The sequence below is a fragment of the Nasonia vitripennis genome, chromosome 5 (assembly GCF_009193385.2).
Source record: "Nasonia vitripennis strain AsymCx chromosome 5, Nvit_psr_1.1, whole genome shotgun sequence".
NCBI classification, from domain to species: Eukaryota; Metazoa; Arthropoda; class Insecta; order Hymenoptera; family Pteromalidae; genus Nasonia; species Nasonia vitripennis.
In genome coordinates this window covers 4,254,927-4,280,490 of record NC_045761.1, presented here as the reverse complement: position 1 = coordinate 4,280,490, position 25,564 = coordinate 4,254,927, and the positions used below count along the sequence as shown (strand labels likewise).

At 49.5% G+C, this 25,564-nt stretch overlaps 1 protein-coding gene across 3 annotated transcripts; it reads right to left on the bottom strand.

The window, feature by feature from the left end:
* On the bottom strand, positions 1-24,540 carry LOC100121339. Of its 3 annotated transcripts, none has more exons than XM_016988300.3 (9): positions 24,156-24,540; positions 7,381-7,460; positions 3,712-3,956; positions 3,455-3,648; positions 3,094-3,243; positions 2,782-2,996; positions 2,374-2,712; positions 1,852-2,271; positions 1-1,768 (listed from the first exon to the last, which is right to left on the bottom strand). In XM_016988300.3, exons 2-9 carry the CDS (start codon positions 7,420-7,422, stop codon positions 1,454-1,456), a joined length of 1,920 nt encoding a protein of 639 aa, XP_016843789.1. In that variant the 5' UTR covers positions 7,423-7,460; positions 24,156-24,540; the 3' UTR covers positions 1-1,453. The 3 variants fall into 3 exon arrangements, with proteins under 3 accessions (XP_016843789.1, XP_016843791.1, XP_016843790.1); XM_016988302.3 differs by having other exon boundaries at positions 3,121-3,243; XM_016988301.2 differs by lacking the exon at positions 24,156-24,540 and adding an exon at positions 9,283-9,733.
* Positions 24,541-25,564: the final 1,024 nt, after the last annotated feature.

Below are 25,564 nucleotides of genomic sequence, written 5' to 3'. Positions count from 1 at the left end.
TAAATCGTGACTATCAGAGTTGAACAACTCGACACATATATAGCGCGTATGATTACAACAATTTAATAAAAATACATGTTACGGTATTTTCAGTCGATTCGTAACCAATCGATTGTTCGCACCTTCTTGAACGCTTAACGATTACCTTAGAAAGTAATAATACTAGATGCAAATGTGATTCATGTAAATACATTAGTATCGCATACATTGCAGTGAAAATGAAAGAATATATGATAGAATATCGATTAGTCCCGGTCGTCTTTTTAAAGGACAACTGATTCGGCTGTACAAGGCTTGAAGACCATGATGTGTATAAAATCGAAGAAAAGGAAGAAAATGACAGTGCATGTATAAATGCTTCTTTCTTTCAGTCAAGTTAGCAAAAAAAAAAAAAAATTCTATTCCATTCTCTGAGAAACAAAGTTATCATACGCACTTACGGTACTTTGTACAGTATATTGCACATGGTCTTGGAGGACTTTTGCTCATTGGTGGAGGCTGATTCTCGAAGGCTGATTCACAAACATATGGGTATTATGAAAAAAAACAATAATTCACGAAGACATACTTCATCGTCAGAAAATTGTTCTCTGATTGTCAGCGTGCTCGAATCAAGCGAAGAGCAATACAATGAACTGCCTCAACAAGAAATGTAACAGAATAAATAACGCGTCTCAGGACGTACACGTACGTAAAAACCTTAATCTAAACATTGTTCTTCTCTTTATATTTCCACTCGGCGCGAAGAAAACGCTACGGCATACTAATTCGGTCCAAACTACATTACTTTCCCCGAATTAAGTCAGCCAATTATACGCTGCAGCTACAGATGCGCGTCGATGAACATCAAAACGTTTTCCCCGCCGCCGAGTCGAGCGGTAGTGACGGACTTGTCTAAACGCTTGGCTCACGCGTTTATGCATGCAATGGATCTTCCTCATCGGATTCCTTCGGAGCATTTAGATAAGCCCGTCCGCGCGAGCGCTCTCGCCCGTTTGCCTCATTAAGGTCTCTCAACAAAAATTATCATATACATCGCTCGCTCCTCTATACTCTTCTGTCTTCTCGAGCGGAAATTCAGAGTTGACTGGGAAAATTTCTGGGAAAACACCGGCCCACCTAGATTATACTCTACGCTCGTTTGGCTCGCAGCGCGCGCTATGTGGTTAGCTCTATTCGTATATGCGCGCGGCTGACGCGATGCCTAATCTCTATTCATGACCGTTTAAATATCACATGGAAACTTGATTGAATTTCACTCGGCGCGAGATAGCGAGAGGGGGAGGGGGGAGCGGCTGAATAATGTAGAATCAATCGGCATATGCTCCCGAACCGACTCTCGCTTCTAATTTACGCTCCAATTCGATTTTTCCACCTCCCGATCGTGCATGCAAAAATTTACGACGCAGAATGTCTGAAGATCCGCTCGATGAAAGTGACAGCAGCAAGAAGCTCAGTTCTCCGTCTGCCGGTCGCCGGCGATGGCTACGGGCCTCTGGTTGCTGCAGCGCGTCCGGAAGAGCCGATACGCCTGGAGCCATCCCGGCTGCTGGAGGTGGTGCTGTCCGGCGGCCAGGGCCGCCTGCAGACTGGCCGGCAGGTTCTTGCGGGCGTTCCGGGCCAGCTCGCGCTGGGCCTGAAGCCGGTGCACCATGGCACCGGCCACGAGGGCCGACACCACGGCCGAGAGGGCGACCACGACGAAGAGAGCGCTGAAGCCGCTGAGAGGTAGGCAGATGCCGTAGACGACTTCCTCGCGTATCCGGCCCTGTTGGCGCATTAGACTCGGTTAGTGACACGAATTCATGGTGTATAAGCCTCTGATTGAAAATAGAGGGTAATTTAATTCACCTGGAAGACGGTAACAGCCTCGGCATGGCTATCGGGACTGAAGGCAAGATCAGCCTCGGAGATGACCTCGTAGATACCGGAGACGCCGACGTCGGCGCTGCGCACCTTCCTGTCGGACACGACGAGTGATCGCTTCCGCCTGTTCGTCGTGCTGCTCAACGGTTCCGGCTGAACCTTTGCAGTCTTGTTACCACTGCTGCTGCCGCTGCTCTCGGTGGTAGTGCTGCTGGCGGTCGTACTTGTACTACTGCTAATGCTACTACTGCTTCTACTGCTGCTCGAGTTGCTGGTCCTCGGAGGTTCTTGGGTTCTCGATCTGGCCTCTCGCCGCGGCTGGGCCTCGTCCTGCTCCAGGTTGCGGGGCCCGTGCGGGAAGTGCTCCTGGGGCTGGTAGCGCGTTACTCGAGCTGGCTGCACCGACTGTTAGCGGGAATAGTAGTTTTTTAGAATTCACGGTTGAATTTTAAAGTCAATCTCTGAAAAAATAAATCAATGAAAAAATAAAAGAGCAACGTAACGCACCAAGTAGGGCTGCGAGAGCAGAGGATCATCGGCGAGGTCGAGGATAGGCTCGGAGGTGGACGAGGGTCCGGTCTGCGCTTGAGCCTTGGGGGCGTTGGACTTCTCGACGCCGAGGAAGTGGCTGCCGATCGCGGTCATCTCGTCGCCGTTGTGCACCACGTCGTCGTAGATCGGTGGTCCGTCCGGCGAATTCGCGCTGTTCTCGTGCTGGTCCGCTTGCTGCGAAGGTTGTTTCTGCTGATGGACGTTGACGTCGTTGCGGTCCTGCAGGTAGTGACCGAGCTCGCCGCTGCCGGTCGACTGGCAGTGGTCCAGGCAGCCGTGACGGCAGATCTCGACCTTCGGATCGGAAACCATAAGTAAGGATACCGACAGATTCGAGCAAACTATAAATCACTATTAACAAACCTTGCACTTGATGTGCACGCTCAGGGCGTCGGGAAACTTGAACGCGTGGAAGAAGGCGTAGGTGATGACGGTGGCTCGGTCGTCCGATCCCTTGGCCTTGAGGAACCGGCTGATCATCTTGGGCCTGAGCACGCAGCCGAACTCGTCGCTCAGCTGTATCGTGTGTCCGCCTCCGTCCGACGCGACGCACGACTTTACCCTCATGTCGAACTCGCCTGTGCTCGAGGTGAAAGAGAAAACAGAAAAGACGCTGGGTTATTAAAGGGGATCGCTCGAACTGGGCGTCCGCGGCCGCGGAAAGCGCTCGGGTACCTTGCACTTTGCCGTGGCGCTCGTTACCTCGGTAATCGTTTATGGCGACGACCAGTGTCAGGGTCGAGCCGAGCGGCACTATGCCCGAGACCGGTGGCGCCCACGGGCCCTTGCCGTGCTGTATCTCCATCCAGCAGTCCACGTTGTCCCCTGAGACGAGATCGCATGGTTGTTAGAATTTTTCCGAGGGTCGAAAAGTAATTACCCGCGCTCGGTTGAATTATTCGATTGCAGAGCTTTACAGCCCGCCGCGATAATCAGCCTGTCAATTGGCGAAGCGCGCTTCACATAAGCGTAAATTTCATGCGCGCGTATATGATTCTCTCTCGGTCCGTAGTTTTATAGCATTTGAAATTCATACCCCTGAAGTCGAGCTGTATGACGTCGAGGTCAGCAATCACCATAGGAGGCTTAGATGCGGTTTTCTCATAATCGTTAAACCACTCGCAGCGCAGCCTCTTCGCCTCGTCCCATACCTCCAGCAGATCCTTATCGTACTGCACGACAACAGTATTTTCATAAAACTGCCCGTGCATATCCGGCTTGGTGCCACACCTGAATACACAAACGCCTCGCTGTAGTGTAATGCAAAGAAATTCAAAACAATCAGCGACTCACCTAGCGTAGGCTATTCTGAATGAGAAAAAGGTCTGCCCAGTGGAGGGAGGCACATAAACGCAGCGGGGGTCCGAGTGCTGGCCCTTGGAGGAGACGATACCCTCGAACGGCTGGGAGAACGAGAGGTGCACGTCCATGTGGTCCTTGCCGCACATCACCTCCAACGACTGGATGGCCGGCATACCCTCCGGCCTTTCCAGCGGCCAGATGTCGCTGCTACTCCGGGCGTTTCTCAAGCCAACCATCTATGCATAAGGTGGTTATAATAGAAAAATGAATATCGCGTGCGGCTAGATTTTAATAAAGCCGCGGATTGTTTATTCGGCGAAGGCTCTCTCGTTGTATATAATATGGGGGAACCGGTTTTCATAATTTACTCGTTCAGCTCTCTCTCTCTCTCTCTCTCTCTCTCGGCCGGTTTTTGCCTTTCTTCGCCCACACCCGTCAATAATTCAGACGGCAAACGGCCGGAGCGAAATGAGCTTGGAGCTTTCTTCTTCGAATAACAGCTTTATCGATGAGCGACTGGATGTATTTTGTATAATTGATTGAAAGCCTCGGGTGCTCTGGGCCTCGAACGGATATAATATATACCGGCATAACTTCATTGCCTCTATAAATCAGCGAAAGCTCCGGGACGCGCATAATATCATCTTCTCAGCGACTACAATCACGTTCCGCTCGCGCGAGCTGCTTGTGTCTCCGGAGAAATGAGATTATACTCGTCTCTCCGCGCAGCAAAAAGAAATCCAAAAATCCGCAGGAGAGCTTTTCTCGGTTGCTTGATATTTACACTCCATTCGCGCTTTCCCTCAGAACAGCGGAAGCGGCAAAAAAAGCCACGGGGCAACGGTGCAGCCTTCGATCTCCCCGTTTCGAATTCGGCGTATAGGGCGTTCGGTCGCGATCCTCCGCAGGCCGGTAGGCGCTGCAGCTATACCTCTACGCGTCGAGCGATCTAGACATTTGCCCATGTGTGTGTGTGGGTATAACCCCGTACATAACACACAGGCGGGCGCGCGCGAGCACTAACGGGAGAGACGTCTTTACCGCTGCATTAACGGTCGGTGTTTTTCGCCCGCCGCTGCGCTGAAAACTAGTTTCCTCGAGTCCGATCTGTTTGTCTCCCGCTCGTCTGCCGTCCCTTGTTCCCTACTGCGCGCCTGCTTACTGTATATATAAAGAGGTGCAAGAGTTCGCTCTAATGGCGCGATCGCGTAGTCGCGCCGCGACGTATCCGGCCTATGCGAGCGAGGCTCTTTCGTTGGAAATAATTATACGGGCGCGAGAGCTGTTGCGGCTCTCTTCTGTGTCGGTGAGTGGAGCTTTAATTGCTGCTCCCTTCACTTATACTCGATGCGGAAGACACTACCGACGGCCTACGGGAGGGTGGGAGTAGTGGATATAACGCGGTTGCGGAGCCTTAAGTGATGCAATTAGTCGGGAGGTCTCTTTATGCTTATTTAGATTAGTTTGCTCTTTGATTCCGCACGCGATTGTCTACACAGAGCTTTCGCGGATTTCGCGCCCGAGTAAAGCTCGTTGATTCATCGCCTTGCATTATACGCGTTAAAAGCCGCTTCTAATACAAACCGCGTATACACCCTCTCGATTAATTAAAAATACTTTCGCTTTAACAGCAATTAAAGCCAAACCTCAAACGAGCTGACACGTACAGGGAAAGCTCATTACAGCGCGGTAAACAACCTGGAAAACCTACTTTTTCTCGCGCCAAAGAGAAAGACAAGAATATAACGTATATTCCGCAGCCGGACAATGAGACAGCGCGAAACCGCACGACTGCTGCTGCTGCACAGTGAGATTGTATATATATATACATGTATAATAGAAGCAGACGCGCAGACGGCGCGGGGCAAGGCAATTACCTCTCGGCTACCGAGTCAAATCAGTTTGACGCCGCGCGGCTGCGGCTCCCTCCCCGGCCCGCGAGAGAGCAGAGGCAAACTACGACGTCCGCTGCTGCTGGGAGGAGATCGAGAAATATCGTATAATATATAATGAATCGACGCCGTCAGGAGAGCTGGTCATGCGAAACGTTATAGACATCCTTAAGGGGCGTGTGCCATTGGTTGTTGAGAGGAGCTTGACTCTGAGCGGGAAAAATGAATTTTAATGGGTATGAGCTCGTGACGTTTGCGAGACGAAAGCTTATATCTAAGTATGTATTCGAGGTTCCTTCGAGCATTCGATCTGGATGTCGCTTACGCTATAATTTAAACGATAGGCAGGCGATCAATTTTCGAAAAAAAATTTCGCGCGCGGGAATACAGTGCAGTATCCATTAGACTGTCGTGTTCCAGATGGGAAATAAGCCGCATTCTTCGAGCTGCAGAAAAATACCTCGTGCGGGCAACGCGAAGAAAAGAAGAAGAAGAAGCAGAAGAAAGAGTTGTTCCCGCAGTGATGAATGTTTTCTTTACGATTGTTATGCATGTATGTAGAGCCGCAAGAGCGATGGCTCGTTTCGCATGCGGTTGCGCGGAATGTATACCCGATTTGATCTAGGAGCTTTATTTATTGCTTTTTTCGCTTCTCTCTTTCCCTCTTCGCAGCTGCGGGAAGCCCTCGATCCGTCAAGAAATAGACAGCCGTAATAGTTTTCAGGAGTTTCCTTCTCGTTGCTACAGCGAGTTTTGATCGTTATACAGCACGTTTTTGAAGACACAGAGGAAATAAGTGGACCGACGAAGCTAATCCGAGGAAAAGAAACCCGCGTCTATCCCACATATGCAGCGATAGCATCTCGTCGCCGCGATCGATCTCCCGAGGAATTCGCAAAAATTCCCTCTCGCATCCAGCATAATAACAAAGTCATACCGAAAACAGCATGGGCGCGGCCTTGCCGTGAAATATCCACATAATTGAAGATACCTGTATCTAATAGCTCGCCGATAGGATCGGCCAACTCGTGCGCTGCGATCGCGTGACGATACAGCCGCGTGTATGTATCTGTAGGAGATGAGGCCCTCATTATATAGCGACGCGTAACGGGAAGAGCGTACGGAGATACGAGACAAGTGACGGTCCGCAGAGTGAGAAGGAGAAAGAAAGGCGACTCGCTCGCTTGCAAGCTGTTCGGCTTCATTGTCGCGCTCTGGGAGACAGTGTACAGGCTGTCCTGCGAAGCGTCGCCGACAACTTTATAATATCCCTTGCTCTCCGGTGCAATTGCTTTCGTTTCGATACGAACGATACCGCGGGATCCGAATTCGTCGAATTAAACGCGCCGATCGATGCTTCTTCGTCACAGGTGCGTCATCGGCGCTCTCGATTTGCGAGAGGTATAGCGGCATCCTCGTCTTGACACGCGTGCTTTATGACTGGTCGGAACATCGTGCATCGTAACGCACTGGCGCCTCGCTTAATGACGCTCTTTGACTCGCCGCGTACGTAAGCATGAGACGGAGATCGAGCGGAATGAGCTAAGCAAGATTTCTCGCTCGTCGCATCAGCTGTTCCGGTACACTTTTGCGAGATTCAATTTCACGAGGGACTTCTGTCGCGATGACGAGCTCCGCGTGCTCTCGTTCGTTTTGCAATTTGTTAACTGCTCTCTCTCTCTCTCTCTCTCTCTCTCGCGAAATGAATCACTTTGTTCTTTCTAATTGTTCGCGATGCGTATAATGTGGGTTAGTAGTAGAGTCTCACCATGTAGATCAGCGTGTGTAGCAGTATCCGCACCCCTGGCATCCTGGATTTCCCAGCCTCTCACGCTAAATCACGCTTTTCTGAAACAAGAAATGAGGCTTATCAGCTGGCTCGTTAATACGATTACGAGCTTTTTCTTTTTCTCTCGCTCCTGCGCAGAGCGTCGAAATTTATCGCCGTCCACGCGCAATTTAGCCGGAGTAATTTCCCGTTTATATCTATTACTTATACCGACGCGATTCCTTATCTCTTTTATTCCCTTCTCTCTCGTCGGACTATAACGAGCGAAATACGCCCGCGTTTGTGTCATTACATCGACGAAATTTCGGGTATTCCCTCGCGAAATCGGCTTACACTTCGATCCGATTTCGCAGCGATGTCTACGTTGTGCGTTTGCACACAGAGAGACAGCGCGACTGGAGAAACGACGAGATCGAGTCATTAGTACACGCGTAAATACCCGTCTCCTTTAATTATGACAAATTACACGTCGAGCGATACGGGGGAGAGTGCATAATTCCCCGAGAATTTGCATACCCTCCTCGCGAGGATATAACTCATTTATCCGCAGAATCGACGATGATGTTGTCACTTCGCGCTGATTTCACTCGGCCCGGATGGCTTTCCTATTTGCCCGTTTTACTCTCCTGGAGCGGAGAAAATTACGTAATTACTGAGAGATGCCGGTATACACACACACGCATACCGCGGCGGTGATAAGTATTGATGAGTAGCTTTCGTTTAAATATCGGCGCGCGCGATACGGATCATTAATTAGATGAGCCCGCGTAACCTCCTTTTTCGTCTTGTTCTATTCTCCCGTATATCGCTGAAACGATATCAGCTTCTCTCTTTTGCTGGGTAAAATTAGCGCGTGTGCGCGTTTGCTATCTGCCAGGTGGAATTATATCGCGCGATTAGATATGCGTGTAGAGCTTCTTCTTTTTATAGCTCGTTGGACAATCGGAGGAGAAGAAAGCTTTATTGATATCGCCTACCGAGATTAGATACATCTCGAGTATCGCGCAAATGCAATCATTATTCTAATATGCGTGTGTTATAGAAACAGCCGCTCGATTCGATAGCAGTACGTTTCAATCGCTGCACGTAATTCCTCGTGCTTTGCTTTTGCGCGGAAATACAAATTTGTAGTTCAGTTTGATAAACCGCATCCAATTTGCCGATTTAATTGAAAACACGTTGCGCCGAGAGCGCTCGGTCTTGTTTTCGAGACTTTCGCGAGCTGGAAAAAGTCGTGGATTTAATAAAAAAATAGGATGGGGAAACTCGTTCGACTCGATTGAAAATATTACATCACGTATAAATTCGTTTTCTCCCTGTATATACAAGGCCGCTCGACGGGTTTACCGAAAAAAGCGAATATTTATTCGTTGTATTCCGAAGCTTATCTTGTTTACATCGAGAACGCGATCCTGACGTTATGCGAAGCTTCGCACATCCCACAATAACAGACGAACAATTAGAAAACCGGCGCTCTGCGCGCTGATCCTGTTATGTTAATGCAATCTCGAAAATTATATCTCCCTCTCTCGGCTATATCGGATATCAAGGCGAGCCATTGTTGTACATGCGTAATCCGAAGGAGATAAGCCTAGAAAATTGTATCCGCAGTTTTACCCAATATATACCGTTGATTGTATCCTCGCGCTGCCGATACAAACGAGCCCAAGTCTCTCTCGATATATCTCGAGAAAAAGTCGTCCGCGCTGAATTATAAAGCGTCACACGGGGCTCTATGCATTAGCCGGTGAAAAATGCATCGACCGCAAGAAAGCGAGCCCATATGCATGCAGAGCTCGTCAGCGGCGCGGAAAGCCACTGCGCATGAATTCGCAATTTGTTAAAGCACAGTTAGACTCCTACAGAGCAGAGCTACTATACCTTTCGTTGCGATATCGCCGCCCTCGACTCTCTTTCTGCACATAAGCGCGCGCATCCGGTTTTTCCTCGGCGCGAGTCCGGTTCCTGCGAGAGATCCGCATGCGGGCAAATTAACCGCGTCGCGCGCGCGCGAGGTCGCGCTTCGAGTGCCAACAAGGTCTCCGGAGCACTGGGATGTGTTATAGCATAGTGGTTTATGTATATCTCGAAGCAAGCAAGCACACACACGCGCCTCTGCGGAGCAGAAGGGGAGAGACAAGTCGCTTAAGTGCAGCTCGACAATTTCAAGCTACGACACGCGCCGCGCGCGGATTCACGCAGGAAATGAGATTACAGCTTCCGCCAAGAGAGGAATGCCTACACGCTATGGGGAGCGATTTCGCGAATGCGTTGCGTTAATTTCGAGCGAAGGATATATCTCGCGTCGGAGGATTGTTGCAGTGTGTATACAAGCCCGAGGGAGGGAAAATCGACTTTCATCTAAATAGTCTATTGAGCGTAGGCGCAACTGCGCTGTGTCTAATGACGGCTTTCGAGGGGGAGCTCACTCAGGCCTGGCCTACAGATAAAAGCGTGTATCACACACACACACACACACACTCGCGGAGCCGTTAACGTCGTCCTTTCGCCTGCGCGTCCGGAAAATTCTTGAAACTCGCAAGCGGCGTTTAATCTCTTTTATGGACCGTTTGCAGCTAACCGGCCAGTGTCTGCGTGTAATTACACATAAACGAGCTGTAAAACCCGTCAAAAAATGACGACGTCTTTATGTGCTTCAAAAATAAAATATACATATAGGTACTCCTGGCGAAAGAGCGAAAGACAGGAGTATTATTACGGCGAAAACGGCGTCGTCGGGAGGGCCATTTCCCTCTAAAATTCTCTTTCAGCAAGAGGCAATGCCGCCGAGATGCTTCCCGAGTGCGCACTTTTGCTCCCTCCAGATGATGATATGGGATATTGACAATTTCCAGAGCTCGGAGATGGCTCGGTATGTACACGCAAAACCGGCACCGGAAGCGCAATAATCGAATTGATACTCCGCGCGTGTGTGTGTGTATTTATACTGTGTGACACAATCAACGGAAGCAGGTGCCGCCGTCGAACTTGTTAAGCTGCCTCTCTTCGGACTATACCGGCAAGACATTTTGGATTTTCGAAATGGCATTCATCGCGAGAGCCGACAAATAAACTTATCGAGAAGCCTCGAAAAATTTAATTCAAAAGGAGTTTACATTCCGCATCGCGTTTTCAAGTTTAATTACCCCTGCTTTTCCGCTTTTCATTACGCGTTACGCACGGAGAGCACTTCAAAAGCCGTAATTACAGGATTGGATTTTACGCTAAGGCTCATTTAACTCGGAAACTACATTAGCGCGTCATGAACGCGCGGAGAGAAGCGAAATTATACACAAATATGAGAGAGAGAGAGAGAGAGAGAGAGAGAGAGAGAGAGAGAGAGAGAGAGAGAGAGAGAGAGAGAGAAAGAGAGAGAGAGCGAATGGCGCGCACTTAACTAATTATTCTTTTGAGAGCTGATTCGCGAGGGTGTGTATATACTTGAAAGGAAAAAACTTTGACTCCGCCGGTTGGAATAGCCGAGATAAAAAACACACACATCCTCGATCGGCCAAAGAATCCGTCGGCGCGCGAAAACAGGAGCGCGTTTGCTTATTAGAGCGTCGTATACATCGCGCGGGGCCCGAGCCGCTTAATTATCCAGCTGGCTGCGATTTAATCGACTATTATTGCCTATATACACGCCTCATTCGCTATGGCTCTTTGCACAAGGAGCTCAGCGGACGTCTGCGCGCGATGACGATGCCTCCGAGCTTTTTTTTCAACGAAAATCTTCTCGCAAAATCAAACACACTCCGTTTGCACGAGGCATTACATTGCACGCTCGGCCCACTCGGAAGGCTCGTTGAGATAGCCGTCGTCGTCGCGCTTTAAACCGCCCAAACTACAAGATAAACACAGAGACGCTGTACAGCGCGACGAGCTATTTCTTCGAAAGCCTGCGCGAGAGCTGGAGACTTTTGAAACTTGCGTCGGTTCACTAATTACGCATCCCACTTGTTGCTCTCGCGCTTACACCGATGCTGCGGACGAGGAAAATGAAGACGCGCGAGGAAAAAAAAAAGAACCGACTCGTTTACAAGCTACTGTCAACGACGGAAAATAAAGTTTTTGCGACGAAGCAACTGGTATGTTGACGCAGCAGTTTTCTGCGTAACGGTCGCGCGCGAGAAAAAGCGAGGACGCATCGGCGCGCGATTTTGCACCAGTGTAGCGTTAATCGCCCTCTGCGCCGGATGATCGTTTCATGAAAACCCGAGGGAACCACCGCGTGCGTCTCTGAATTGTCCGGGAGTCGAAAACGCGCAGCAGGGATATTATAACGCGGGTACGTCGCTGCGCGTTTCACACGCGCGTGCTCTAGCTTTTCTCAGGGATTTAATTAAAAAAATTTTAATTAAAGGCTTTTTCGAGGCCGGGCTCTCAGCCGCGCCGCTAATCTAGTTTTATTGTGCTTTAATCGTTGCTTAAACTCTCGTAATTAGCAGGCGCCGAATATAAATAAGCGTCGAAATGAAAATTCGTCAGCTGTGGCTTTCGCGAGTGCTGTTGAAAAATGAAGGAACGAGGCTCGTTTGCCTCCATATCGCCGTTGATTGTTTGCTTTGACCCGTGCGAGCGTGCGCGAAAATTTCTTTGTTGGCTTTGATTAGGAGAGCTGCGATGGCTGCTGTGAATTGGTAAAAAAAGCAATTTCGCTGGGCGAACATTTACTAGAAAGAGCGCCTGTACCCCGGAGTAATTTCACGAGGTAGAGCGTAAAGTTGTTTGTATTTTCGGAATCGATCGGGCCTTCTTAAATTTGTAACGCGCTACTGCATCTCACGGTTATAAGCGCCGAATTCCTCGCCAGCCCTCGAAGAAACCTCTCGGCAGCGCTAATGAGATGTTAATTCACTCCCAAATTAGAAGGACGTATTCTTCCTTAATTTTTTTTTCGTACGCGCGCAGCTCCGATTTACCCAAATGAAGCCGTAGGTATTATTATAATACACAGCGAAAATCATCGGGCGACCGATACACTTGTGTATACAGTTAAACAGCGCGCTGAGTTCCTCCTTTTTTCTCTCTGTCTTCTTTCCTCTCGTCCTCGCGCGTGTGGCGTATAAAAATGTCCCGCAGATCCTTATCTAAGCTCTTTCTCCCGCGGCCTGCAGAGAGAGAGAGAGAGAGAGAGAGAGAGAGAGAGAGAGAGAGAGAGAGAGAGAGCTCGCGTATCAAATATCGAGCGGCCAGTTTTGCCGAGCGCTCGGCTCTGCATATAATTTGCGATACCGTTACATAACTTTCGGTCGCAGGCGATGGACCGCCGAGCTCGTCTTTCTCTCTCTCTCTCTCTCTCTCTCTCTCTCTCTCTCTCTCTCTCTCTCTCTCTCCTTGCGCGCTTGTTCCTTGTGCGCGTGTGTTAAGCTTGCGGAAGACGAGACTTTGAGAAATTCGACGGTTTTATCTCTTATCTCCGCGACTATTTGTTCGATGTGCCGATTTTAATAGGGAAAAATTCATTCAGCTATCGGGTGGTCCCGACACTCCCGGCATATATTATGCGCGAATTTTTATAGGTGTGTGCGAATTTCCCCTTACGCTGCAGCTATATAGTCGAGGGAAAAAATACGGCTATCGCGTCGTGACTAGGCGATAGTGCCGGGAGATAAGGACACGTAATGCTGCGCGGGAAGGTAATCTGCAGACTGCGCGGAGACGCCTGCGATTTTATCCGTTAAATTATACACGCACACAGTGGCTGCATTGAAAATCATTTCAAATGGGAAGAAGACGAAGAAGTTCCCTGCAAATTGCTCGCGAGCGAGCACTTATGGTAAACGCACATTGTTTATCGTGCATTATGTGTACCCACGCGATCTTCCTTAACGTCGAGCTAACTGCCGCTCTAAACGCCTCGATTACCGCGCAAATCGTCTTTTAAATAAACAAGCTGCGTACGCTCGAAAATATCACTCGTGTAACGAGCGGTTGTACACAGGCTATACGTTTGTACAAGTCCGCTGGGGTAATGCTCTCGCGTGTTCGATTCGATTCGGCCCTCTCTCTCTCTCTCTATCTATATATTTTCCGACGTCGATTGATTACATCAACGATAGCTGCGGTGGTAAGGCTCTCCCTGATACAATCGCCCGTTCTAATACTGTTATGCGCAAATACATCAATGTAATGCTTATCCGCATTAGCGCTGATTAAACATATTAGGTACACAATATCGCTGGACCTATCGGAGATGTATTAATGACCGCTCGCCTATCGGTTCATAACTTTCAGCGGGTTACAAATTGGATTTAGCCATTCGATACACAAGCTCGACCTGTACATATGGATCGCTGTGTGAAATAATTTCGTGAAATAATATGGATCGCGATTTTACCCCGAAGCTGTATAAAGTCAACAACCAGGGCACTTTATTCATTCTTGAAAAATCATCTAATTCCATTTAATCCTCCCCTCAATTTCGGTTAATCGACGATCCTTACGAGCGAGCACGAAGCTCTCCCGCGCGCGCCACTTTTTGCTCCTTCCCCTCCTCTCTCTCTCTCTCTCTCTCTCTCCCTCTCTCTCTCTCTCTCTCTCTCTCTCGGCGTCGTTTTAAATAAATCGCTGATTAAATTATTCACGAGGCGGATACGCACACAGACACCCGAGAAGAAGACGAGTCGAGCTATCATGCTTATGTTCGCCGAGTGTAATTTGGCATTAAGCGAGATATTACCGAGTAACGCGGTAGGTATATAGGAGGATTTTGTTTCAGTCGATTAGCAATTCAAAAATACACGCCTTAATGCTCGAAAAAGAGTTATCGCGTGCAACTGTAAAAAAAAACAGAATAATCTCTCTCCATCCTTGATTTTCGCAGACGCGTCATCGCGTCACATGCGCTCATTCTCGAGAAAGTTCAAAGGCGAACTGCGAAAGTGAATGCTCGCGTATATACGAGGGAGGCATCTCGCAAAGCATCTCGCGCACGCGAAACACGCGGGCAAGACGTTTAATTCGCGCGCGAGGATTAGGCGAGTCTGCGCTTGGCGTCGTCTCTCTCTCTCTCTCTCTCTCTCTCTCTCTCTCTCTCTCTCTCAGCAGCTATACATATATACATAGTTGCGAGAGAAACAAAGAGACAAACGCGGGGGCTGGGCTTGCTTGCGGAGAGTTAAAGCTCGCGCGGGGGATAGACGGAGGCTGAAATGCAAAGCCACGATTACACGACCTTTTGGCGTTGCATCGAGATTGTCTCTGCAGCGCGGCGAATCGAGCGGAAAAAGCTCTTCAGATATATATCCGCTGGATTTCGTTTGCATTCGTTAATTGCTTCTCTCTCTCTCTCTCTCTCTCTCTCTCTCTCTCTCTCTCGCGGCTGATGGAACATGTTCGCGTGCTCGAGGTGAGATTCCGAGTGGGATACGTGTTATGAAATTCAAACGCGAGAGACGCAATAAGGAGGGGACATTCTGACTCGTCATCACGAAATTTCATTATGGTAATGTGGATTCGGAAGTGATGTTTTTTTTTCGTTCGGGCCTTGATCGAGCGGTCGACACTATGTACAGTGATTCAGCTCTGTAGGCTGTAATCACTGTTGTGATACGTAGGAAAGTGTCTCGGACGTGATTTCTGTTATTAGGGCTCGTTTATGTTTCTCTTCGAAAATATGCAGTCCAGCAACGAAATGCTAATTTCAGGGTTGACCCGTAAAAACGGAAACATACACGCCCGACGTTGAAATAAAAAACAAGCGTTATCTCGCAGCGTGGGCATTTTCCACAGCTTTCAAATCGGACGTGGACAAAAAAAAAAGAAAAAATACTAGGCGAAGATAACTAAATTTCGGGGTCAGCCGTACTTCAGGAAAGTGGTCAGCGCTGTTCGTGCCAGAGGAGGCGAAATTTATTAACCGAGAGCCGCCTTGCATGTTCCGCCGTGATCTAGTGTGTATCCGGGATAAAAATGCCTGTTTATTCTCTTGCGGGCAAAAAACTAGCTCGCGTATTTACTGCGCTTTTATGCGCGAGCGCGTTAAATTTCTCCTCTCGCTCTCCGAAATAAAAAACTCGCCTCGAACTAATTGATCCCCATCAGCTCTCGGAGAGAGGACATCGCGCGAGCTCAGTAAAAAGGGACGACGGCGTCAAGAAGCGTCGAAATTCGCGCGAAGCGAAGCTTCGAATTCGCGACAAGAGAGAATCGCGTAGAGTCTACCGCAAAGTTGTCAGGGCGCGAGACAGACAGACAGACGGCAGGTCGGTTCCCAGGACACAATGCATTCCTGGAATGTTCGAAGCGCGCGCCGCTTATAGGCTTATATATATACACACACACACACACACTGCGCACATCAGGACATGTATATACGTATAGAGTATGCGGCGCACACGTCGCTCGAGCGGTGTAACGGTGTTTTCCGCCGGCGCGAGCGCAAGATCCCACGCTAATAATTCCCCTCGCTGCAGGTGCACACACCGCACACACGCGGTATTAGACGCGCACCGGCTGCTGCTGAGAGTTTCCGCGAGAAGAAAGTAAAAGAGCTGCGGGGCGAGGGAGGGGGAGAGGTGTGTAATGAGGGAACGTGAGCGAGAAGGAAAAATCGGCTGATAATGGATTAGATGGTCCTTGTTATAAAAAAAAAAAGAAACTTTCAGTCTCATCTGTAATCCCGGAAAAACTTGGCCACACAGCCGAATAAAGTTAGCGCCTCAACTTTGTTTTCAGACCTTTACGACGCACACATCCTCATTCCCGAGTAACATCCGACCTGTATGTACACGCAATTCTCCCGCGTGCACGCGCTGCTGCTCCTCCCCTCGAATTAAAAGGAAAGCCCCGCGAGTTGCGAAGGCGCGGTACCGCCGTTTAATATAACGCGACACAGCTGCGGAGGGAAAACAATCGTGTTTACGCCGCGAGCGAGCCGACCTTGCACTTGATCGCCCGCTTGCGTCATGCAATTTTCCCGACGCTCTTTCCTGTTATACACTCCGCTCTCGCCTATCCTCTGCACACAGCACGTTTATATGCGCGAGTAAGAGAGAGTAGGTGTGTGTGTGTGTGTGTGTGTGTGTGTACTGCACGCGCTGTGCGGAAGTGGGACAGACGCGAGCGCGCGGAAAATAACGCGGTCGTATATTTGAATTTTATCGAGGCCTCTATGCACTGCGTGTGTGTGTGTGTGTGTGTGTGTGTACTCTTTTCGTGGGATGGAAAAGCCTTCCTTTTTTCTTTCGGGCTTATACGCATAGGGTGAGTTGCTTCTGAAGTTTTGCCTTTACCGGGGAGTCGACAATCGCGCGGCGTTCCGAAAATCTTATCTCCGCGGGACAGCAAACTTCTGCGCTCGAAGTTTCGAAGATCAAACGTCGTTTCGAAGAATCGTTATCTGCGGGGGATCTGTTATCTCGGAGCAGAGAGAGAGAGAGAGAGAGAGAGAGAGAGAGAGAGAGAGAGAGAGAGAGCCGATCGAGTTTCATAGAAGATATCAGAGATTCGTGTCTTTTTCCTTCGTTCAGCCTAATAATACGAATAAAAGAAAGCGATAATTAGAGCAGCCTCGCGGTGAAAACGCTCGATAAACTTATATCAATTACGAATTTCAGGTCAGACTTATGCAACCGCGAGGAAAATAAAACAGCGCATCGGCCGGATTTTTCTAAGCGCGCGATATGTAGGCTATGAGCACTTGCTCATGCAGCCGGAGCATAATCGGAGCGCCGGGATCTATAATATAATTGGTTCATTAGCTTCTAATTAATGCCTCGCGGAAATTACGTATGGCGAAGAGAGTCCCTCTACAGAGTATACTATATTTAGGAGAGCGAGGCCTCTCATTGTCGACCGAAAATAATACGAAATTCGCGTTTTTTCCCCCCTGCCATCGTCGCGTTTAATTAGGTTCATCGATCGATTATAGGGAGAACGGCTCGATACCCTGAAGTTTTCGGCCGACTCGATGAAATATACGCACGAGAGTGCTCGGAATTAAAGTGGGCCGCGATCTATATCTCGGCTCGATTTAATTAAAATTTTCGAATTCGATCACACACTGCCCCCCCCCCCCCCCCACCCCCGCAGCGAACGAAAACCAGAAAAGTGGTCATCTCCAACGATTCTTATTTAGCTTCGCGAAAACCGATTAAATATCCGCAGCTCATCCGGAAGCTCTCTCCCGGCTAAGCTCCGCGCATAACAACGCGCTTGCGCGAAAATCGAAGATAATAAAGAAGATAGCGAAGCTCTCGGCGAAAAACGAGTACCGCCGCGCGCATGCACACTCCTTCTCCGTCTTTATCGAAGTTCGCTACCGAAACTAAGCCAATACACTCGTGCACTTGTATACGTATAGTCCGTACGCAGTATAATGTCCTTGGCGTGTATACCTATACACCGCGCAATTTTGGCTCGAGTCCAGGAACGGTCCTGCTGCTGCTGCTGGCTCTCAGCTCGAGCAGCGATTTCTTTCCGTCCGCGTAATAATCCCCCGGGGCCCATTTGCCGGATTAGCGCGGGCTCGCGCGTTTACACCGTCGGCCCCCGATGAATTTCAAAATTATCTCCGATTAGCTGCTTTAACGGCGTGTATTTTTTTTTTATCATTTACGAGCGAGAAACGCGGCGCTTCGGGCGCGAAAGGAGCCGCGACGGTTCGATGATTCTTACTCGCCGCGATGAGTATTGGTATCGGTCTAATTGCTTTTATTGATTCGGATCTAATACAGCTCGATTTTACGGCCTTGAGTTGTCGAGCGATGAAGTATCGTCGGAAGTCGGCTCAAAACTCATTTTTTAATATGAACATATACAGGTTGAATTGCATTCGCGGAACGACGAGCCGAACGCGGCTAACAGAAATTAATTATCATACTGGACTTACGCGCTGGCGTCTCTCCCAGGAATCGAGTTTTGAGGTCGCGAGAGGAACCTGTTGGCGACTGCCAAGGGGTTACAAGTTCGCGATGTAGATGTGCTTTCCGAAGCTACAACACTACATAAATCGTGCGAAACTGTTTTTTTTTTTTCAAAATGCGTCATTAATAATTCAATTGAATGGCTTATTCCATCGATCAAACGTTTCTATCACACGGAGCTCGCGCACGTGAGTTCTTAGTCAAGTCTGGCACCGGTCAATTTTATGCCTCATGCAAAGTAGTTTTTTAATCCAAGTTCGTAGTAGGGCTCCGAGGAAAGTTTTAATCGCCGAGTCGTTAAAATCACTTTTGCGCGCTTGGCGAACTTTCGAATGAATCTTATACACATCGCGCTGCACAGTGCGCGCATTCTGAAAATATTGAAAAAAAGTCTCCGCGTGTATACGCACACTGGATGTTAAGTTTTTACGAGGACGCTGTAAAAAACTTCTCCTGCGAGTAATAAGGAACGTAGGCTAAACGCTCGAGCTCTATTCGACTTGAAGAAAATTTAAATTCTCGCTTTTCAACGAGTTATACGAAAACTATCGGCGATAAATCCCGCTTATTATCCGAGGAGAAAAATGTTTCCACACATAATCCACGAGAGCATATATCCCATCCATAGCGACAATCCAGGCATCAATAACGACCGACGCGTCGCATCATTCACACATAGACTCCTCATTAGCATGAGCAAAGCCGCGATCATTCAGCTCAAAATTTCACGAGACCGCGTCTGCAGTATAACAGCAGGGTCAAGTGCCTCGGCGAGAGACTCATCCTCGCTCGCGCTAAATATTTCACCGAGTTCGAGCTGACCGCGACACCTGCTAGAGCCGCGCTGTCGCCGAAGAGAGAGAGAGAGAGAGAGAGAGAGAGAGAGAGAGAGAAAAAGCCGTTAAACGCTCGAGGAGAATTTCTCCTCGGTGGGGATGGCTCTCTCTCTCTCTCTCTCTCTCTCTCTCTCTCTCTCTCTCTCGTGTACCGAGGATTTCGATGCAAATTCGAGGGGAGAATGAAAAAAGACCGTCTGTCGGATTATTAGCATTCTCAGAGAGTGTGTATAACATTACGCGCGTATCTGCGGATCGCATAGGCAATTAAGTAATACGTCGCGTGCTCTCTCTCTCTCTCTCTCTCTCTCTTTGGTCCGGCCTTTTTCGCTTTGAACCCGCGCCAAGGAATGTATCACTGCGAGCTGCTCTGCTCTCGATAAATTGAAGTGGAGTGAGCTGCTTGGCTCCTATATTCTCTGCCATCGGCACAATGAATTCCATGGCGCTTCTTTGAAGTCGCGAGGGATGAATTAATTTTGGGAGGAAAGTTGGCTTTTCTTCGGCTTTCTTTGTCGCGGGCAATCGCTGATATTGCCGTTCCGATGGGATTTATTGCGCACGAGTTGTCGCTCGAGGATTTATATTTATTGCTGTATATTACGCGGACGTCTTGATACCGCGGCTAATTGCTTTCTATAATATCAGGGAATACTTCCTCGATTTAACGCACTGCTTATTAAACGCTTCACTGTTATAAGTATAGTACTTTTAACGCGCCAGTTGGAATTAACTCGGTTGCGTTTCAATTTGCTGTGGATCGTAAAGTCGTGGACTTTGTCACTCGAGGGTATAATATTTCCAATTATCAACTCTTTCAAATTCAACCTCTGCACATCGATTTACGGGCCGCCCGAGCGATATTATCCTTCATATCCACTCTATCCGATCGACATACAAGTATAGACCAGTGCGCAGCTTCTTACTGCCCCGCAGGTATAGGCAATGTCGTCTAATAAAACGTCAATCACCATAAATCACGCGCGCAAGGTATGCGATTTACTTTTACAGGTATGTATAGGAATAAGGGAGGTTCCTCATAAAAGCTTTCTCTCATGCGTATGCGCCTACAGCCCGCGAGCACTCTAAGTAAGCACCATTTCGAGTTTAACAGTCAATATAACAGTAGACTCGCGAGAAAGAAGAAGTAAATTTTTCGAATTCCTCGAAATTTATGAAGCATCGCGGCAGCGCACACTAGCCGCATTGTCAAAAGTAAAATGAAGCCGTTCCTTCACTCTGACACTTGTTTCCCGACACACACGCGCACTTGACCCTCCGTCTCTGAGCAATTAGTAGGAGAAAAAAAAAGCAAGCCGAAACCCTCTCGAGAGCCTCCAGTCCATCCATCTCTCCGACGCTGCATAATCCTCGTACAGTTACACAAACAGCGATCCTCTCTGCAGCGACGTTATTAATGAACCCACGCTGCCGCTGCTTCTGCTGCCCATAGAATTAAATCCCACCGGTTACAATAGCCGAGAGAGATGCGGCTCGCTCGATCGAAAAATCTCGACGCTCACGACAGAAGACGTATACGCGTATAATATCGAATAAAGTCGCACATATATAGGTGGGTCACGGCGCGTTTCCCGAGACTCGCGCTATACGAGCGTTCGGCACCGCTGACCGCTTCTGATGCCGCTTTATCTCTCTCTCTCTCTCTCTCGCTCAGCTCGCTCGCTTGAAAGAAGTCGAGAAGCATACCGCTAACCGGAATGCGATGCGAGCGAGGAGAGGCTTACTTTGCGAGAGCGAAGAAAAATGAACGCGTGTGCGTTTCTTTCGAAATTTTCAAAAATCAATCCCACCACAGAGAAACGGAGCGATTAACGTCGCTGCCAGCGTTAAAAATCGACTTCGTAATCACGATTCCCCGCCGCCGGCGGCGGATTATCTCGTCAACATAGCACCTACACACGCGCTCACGTTCTTCTCCGAACTCCGCTAATTCCCGATGTTTTCTCTCCATCGGAATTATTGTCGTCCGCTGCGGAATGTCCTAACCAGCGCGAGGAAAACAACGCGCGGCTCATTGTCCTAGACACGCGTGCGCGAAGGTGCAGCAACGAGGAAATGGATTTCGAGAAGAAGCTGCGGACAAATCGCGGAGAGAGAGAGAGAGAGAGAGAGAGAGAGAGAGAGAACCTATACTGTGTATAGCGGACAATCGCGCGCGCGAGCGGCTTTCTTCTGTGTCCTCTCGCCGCCACGGCGGGTTTATCTATGTGTGCAACGGAGGATGTTATGAGGTGTAGGCACGAGAGACCGGTACATGCCCGTGTAAGGAAATTCCGCGCGAGGTTGTTTCTTAGGTCGTGATTTTTGCTTAGAGTTTTCTTACTTTTTTTTTCAAGCGCGTTGTATTCTCTATGTTACTTCAGATCGACCTTATCTTATCCAATTAAAAAGCCGCGCGCGCACCGACGAACAATACGCTCCGTCGAAATTTCCGCAGTCGAATCACAGACCAATTTCAACACTATCATACACGGGTACAGGTCGATCATGACTCGATGAAAATCGTCAGTCGAAAAAACTGCTAAACTATTCATTGCTTCGTAAAAGCTATTTGCATAATCCATACACGCGTACCACGCGAGACTTGCCTATCTTATACGCTGCAGCCTTTATACACAGTGAGTAAATCGCTGTGGCAACCGAGTCGCGATGTACAACAGCCGATTGAAAACGTTCGAATCAACAAGTCGCGTACAAGTGTGTCAACGCTCAGGCAAATAACATGACAAAGTGCCGAAAAAGCGCGTAAATTCACACTTCCCCCATACAGAAACTGCACATACACACACACACACACACACGCGAGGCGTATAAGCATCGACACGCTGTTTACTCGAAATAACGGGGGCTACGCGCGAGGTCAGTTCATTTACACTCGGGTTTTTGCTCTCTCGGATATCGGTTCACCTGCGGCCCGCGCCATTGTGCGACTAATCGGCGAGTTACGTGTGAATGACGGCCCTGCGCGCGATTCGGCACGCTTTGCGTTTAATGGCTCACGCACACACAGCTATGTAACACACGCACGCGCGCCTTCCGAGAAGAAGCAGGGCGCCTCCAGCCCCCTTCCCCGTTTAATTTTTTTTGCGCACACCGACACGCCGGCTCTCTCTCTCTCTCTCTCTCTCTCTCTCTCTCTCTCTCTCTCTCTCTCTCTCTCTCACAGCTTCCTTGAAATGAGTTATACTATTATTCCCTAGGAAATTACAGGCAATTACTGGTGTACACGTGTATGTACAATGGCTCGCGCTGTGTGTATGTGTGTGTGCGCTACGCGGTAGGCTTTTTCTCACGCTTTCAGACCTAACTGTATTAATTATTAAATCGACTGGAGAGAGGAGGATCGACCAATAAAAGTGTCAACCGCGATTGTGCGCGCGCGCGCGTATGAATATTTATATACGCAGAGGTCGTGCGCATCGGATGCGCGTTTCGATGCTTCCGAGTTAAAGAGCCACGACGAATACGCCTCTGCGTATCGAATCCCGATACGCCGAGTCTATAGTACTGCTGCAGTGGAATATTCATTCAAGAGGAGAGAGATAGAGAGAGAGAGACGGGGCGCATTAAAATTTGCACCGCAGGATAGGAGCACCAGTATGCGAAGCCGAGAGAGAGAGAGAGAGAGAGTGAGAGAGAGAGAGAGAGAGAGAGAAGGCAGCCATCGGAAAGCACGTGGAGGTCCATATCGGTTGCTCTCGAAAATTTCGCGAGAGCATCGGCTGCAGCAGCGACGGCTCCCGATCTGACCACATTCCCTCCCCACCTGTCTTTTTTCCCTCCCCCTCTGCGCTCTGCATTTCTCGCGCTGCGCAGCTCGGCTTATATGCTCTTTCTCTCTCTCTCTCTCTCTCGATCGGCTGATGCGCTGTGTATGCGCGTTTCACTCTCGTTCTCCGCAGCGCCTCGTGACTCGCTGTTCGAGAGAGGATGCAAGAATTTGCAACAATTGCGATTGGGTTTTTTCTTTCGAGAGATGTGTTAGTTAGAGGTGATGCAAGCGAATCTTTCGCCCGAGATCGTTGACGCGAATTATGCTAATTCGAAGCGATTTAATCGGCAAAGGGCCGAAAGGCAACTCGTATGCGTAAAGTAACAAATTGCAAAAATGTCCGACTCCGCCGATCTTCCTCCTCTTTCTCCTTGGTCAATCGCACGCGTATAATACTCCTCCGACTGTACACACATACATATACCCTGTACTCCCCTGCAATCCTATAAAGTGCGTAATATCGCCACTTCTCGACCCCTTTAATTTTTTCATTTCCTCTCTCTCTCTCGCTCGTTGCGCGCCGACGTAATTTACCATTCGCGCCTCGGCTATACGCGCGCACGTGAGCGCTCATGAGAAAAAGATGAAGCCTCCTATATCTATATAAGAAGCGCTGGTCATTCCGCCACTACTCGGGGGCATTTTTTTCGTATTGTATACAGGACGTGTTTATTATGTGATTATAATTAATTGAGCCGGTCAGGGCTTTTCTTCTCCGTGTGTGTGTGTGTGTGTGTGTGTACTCAAGGCGGCAAAAAGGCTGATCGTTACAGTGAGGAAAAAGAGCTCTCACACCGCGATCATCGATTATTCACGGCTTCCCCGAACTCGAAGCGCGCGCAGACACAATAGACACTCTGTGCAGCGTCGTTCACACGCGAAAAACGGCGCTTCCCTCTCTCGATATATTAAGGTCCGTTCGCACGCGAGCGAGAGAGAGAGCGAGAGAGCTGGTCATTGATGAGCCCCGCGCGAGCGGAACTCGTTACGCGAATATAGCGCGAGACGCAGCAAAAAAAAGGAACAGTGTGTATAACGAGCGTGAAAAATCGCAGCGGTGGTCTCGGACTCGTTGTCCGATCGAGGAAACTTCGCGGCGAGCGCGATAAATTCCCACGTGTGCGCGGATCAGCTGATCGCGCGCGCGGGCGCAGCTGCGGAGACATCCGAGCCGGCGCGAGAGCGAACGCTATAAGTATATTATAAAATCGTAGTATATGTATAAAAACATCGTAGGACACAGGTCGTCGTACTCACCTCGCGATCTGGCGCGCGCGCCTCTTGCTAACTGCGGTCGGCGATCTCCTCGTGCCGCATCCCGGCCGCCGGTTCTACCCAGCAGCCTCGTCGCGCGCACAGGCTCTCGTATAATATATAATCTACGTGTACGAGAGTCACAGCTCTGAAATTCCGGCTGAGCACAGGGGGTCCTCCACCTTGTGTTTTATCGATTGCTTGCCGTAAAAATCACCGCACTCGCCGCTGACACGTGCTCTATGCCCTGAGTTCGATGCAACAAGTCGGTGCGGCTCGCGCTCCTCTGCACACAGCGAAGCCTGCTCTCACTCTGTGCGCCTCTCTCTCTCTCTCTCTCACCCGTGCGATCTCTGCGCTCCTGTCGCGAGCAAGATGTTGCGTCTACTGATAACCCGTCCACTTAGGATCCGGCGAGCCCCCGAGAGTCTCTCTCTCCGCGGCAAAGAGAGCAGGAGGACGATGCACGCCGGGGGAGAGGGAGACACGACAGGTGCTCTCTCTCTCTCTCTCTCTGCTGCGCCAGCGAGGGAACTAGGTGCCTTGTACCCCTTCCTCTCGCGCTCTTTCTCTCGCTCTCTTGGATCTCTTTCTTGCCCCCACCAGCTCTCTTCTGCCGCTTCCTTCTGCTCCTCTTCTCGCTCTGTGTTCTCCACGTACGCGCGATCGAAATTTAGCGCTCGGGGGCTTTGATAGCTGACGCGAGGACGAAATTACGCGCGGATCGACCTCGCGGGAGAGCGAAGACATGAATGAACGCGTCATTGAGGTCAGTTTGTACTTGGCTAATTTTCAATCGTCGCACAGCGAGATTCGCGCGGTGTAAGTAGATTGCAACGACGAGTGTAACAAGAGCTGCGCATTCAATTTTCCTCATCTTTATTCATGCGCGCCTCGCTTCACTCTCTGAACATCGCATTAATAACGACGTGCGCGCACATTGAAGCGCCGAGTTTAATTCGCGCCAGAGGAAGAGCAAGTGGAACGGTCGCTTTTTTATGACGCTGTGATGTATGGGAATAAAACGATCGATCTTTTACCGACTGACCCCCGATAGCGATTCCCCAACCACTCGAGGCACTTCCGATACACCGTACGCAGTCCCAGTGCGCGCTCGAGGGTAGTAGTATGCTAGCGATACAACTCAGAGAGAGAGAGAGAGAGAGAGAGAGAGAGAGAGAGAGAGGCATCCACGCGTCGGAAAGAAAAGGCGAAGAGGGAATCCGCGATACGAGAAGAAGCGACGATGCGCGCAGCTCCTCTCTCGCAGCAGCAGCAGCACAGAGGGCAACGACACCAATCCTTCTGCCGCCGCCGTCGCCTCGAGAGAAACGGAGTGAGCTCAACGGCGGCTTCGTGTGTGCCTTCGACACATTTACCGAAATGGCTCTCGCACAGGGAGATCCGAAGGA

Excerpts from the sequence above, each read along its gene's own strand:
- LOC100121339 (XM_016988300.3), bottom strand. The coding sequence starts at position 7,422 with ATGCCAGGGGTGCGGATACTGCTACACACGCTGATCTACATG. Across the intron at positions 2,997-3,093 it reads GCGCCACGGCAAAGTGCAAG|GCGAGTTCGACATGAGGGTA; the intron begins GTACCCGAGCGC and ends CCTCGAGCACAG. Across the intron at positions 1,769-1,851 it reads AGGCTGTTACCGTCTTCCAG|GGCCGGATACGCGAGGAAGT; the intron begins GTGAATTAAATT and ends ATGCGCCAACAG.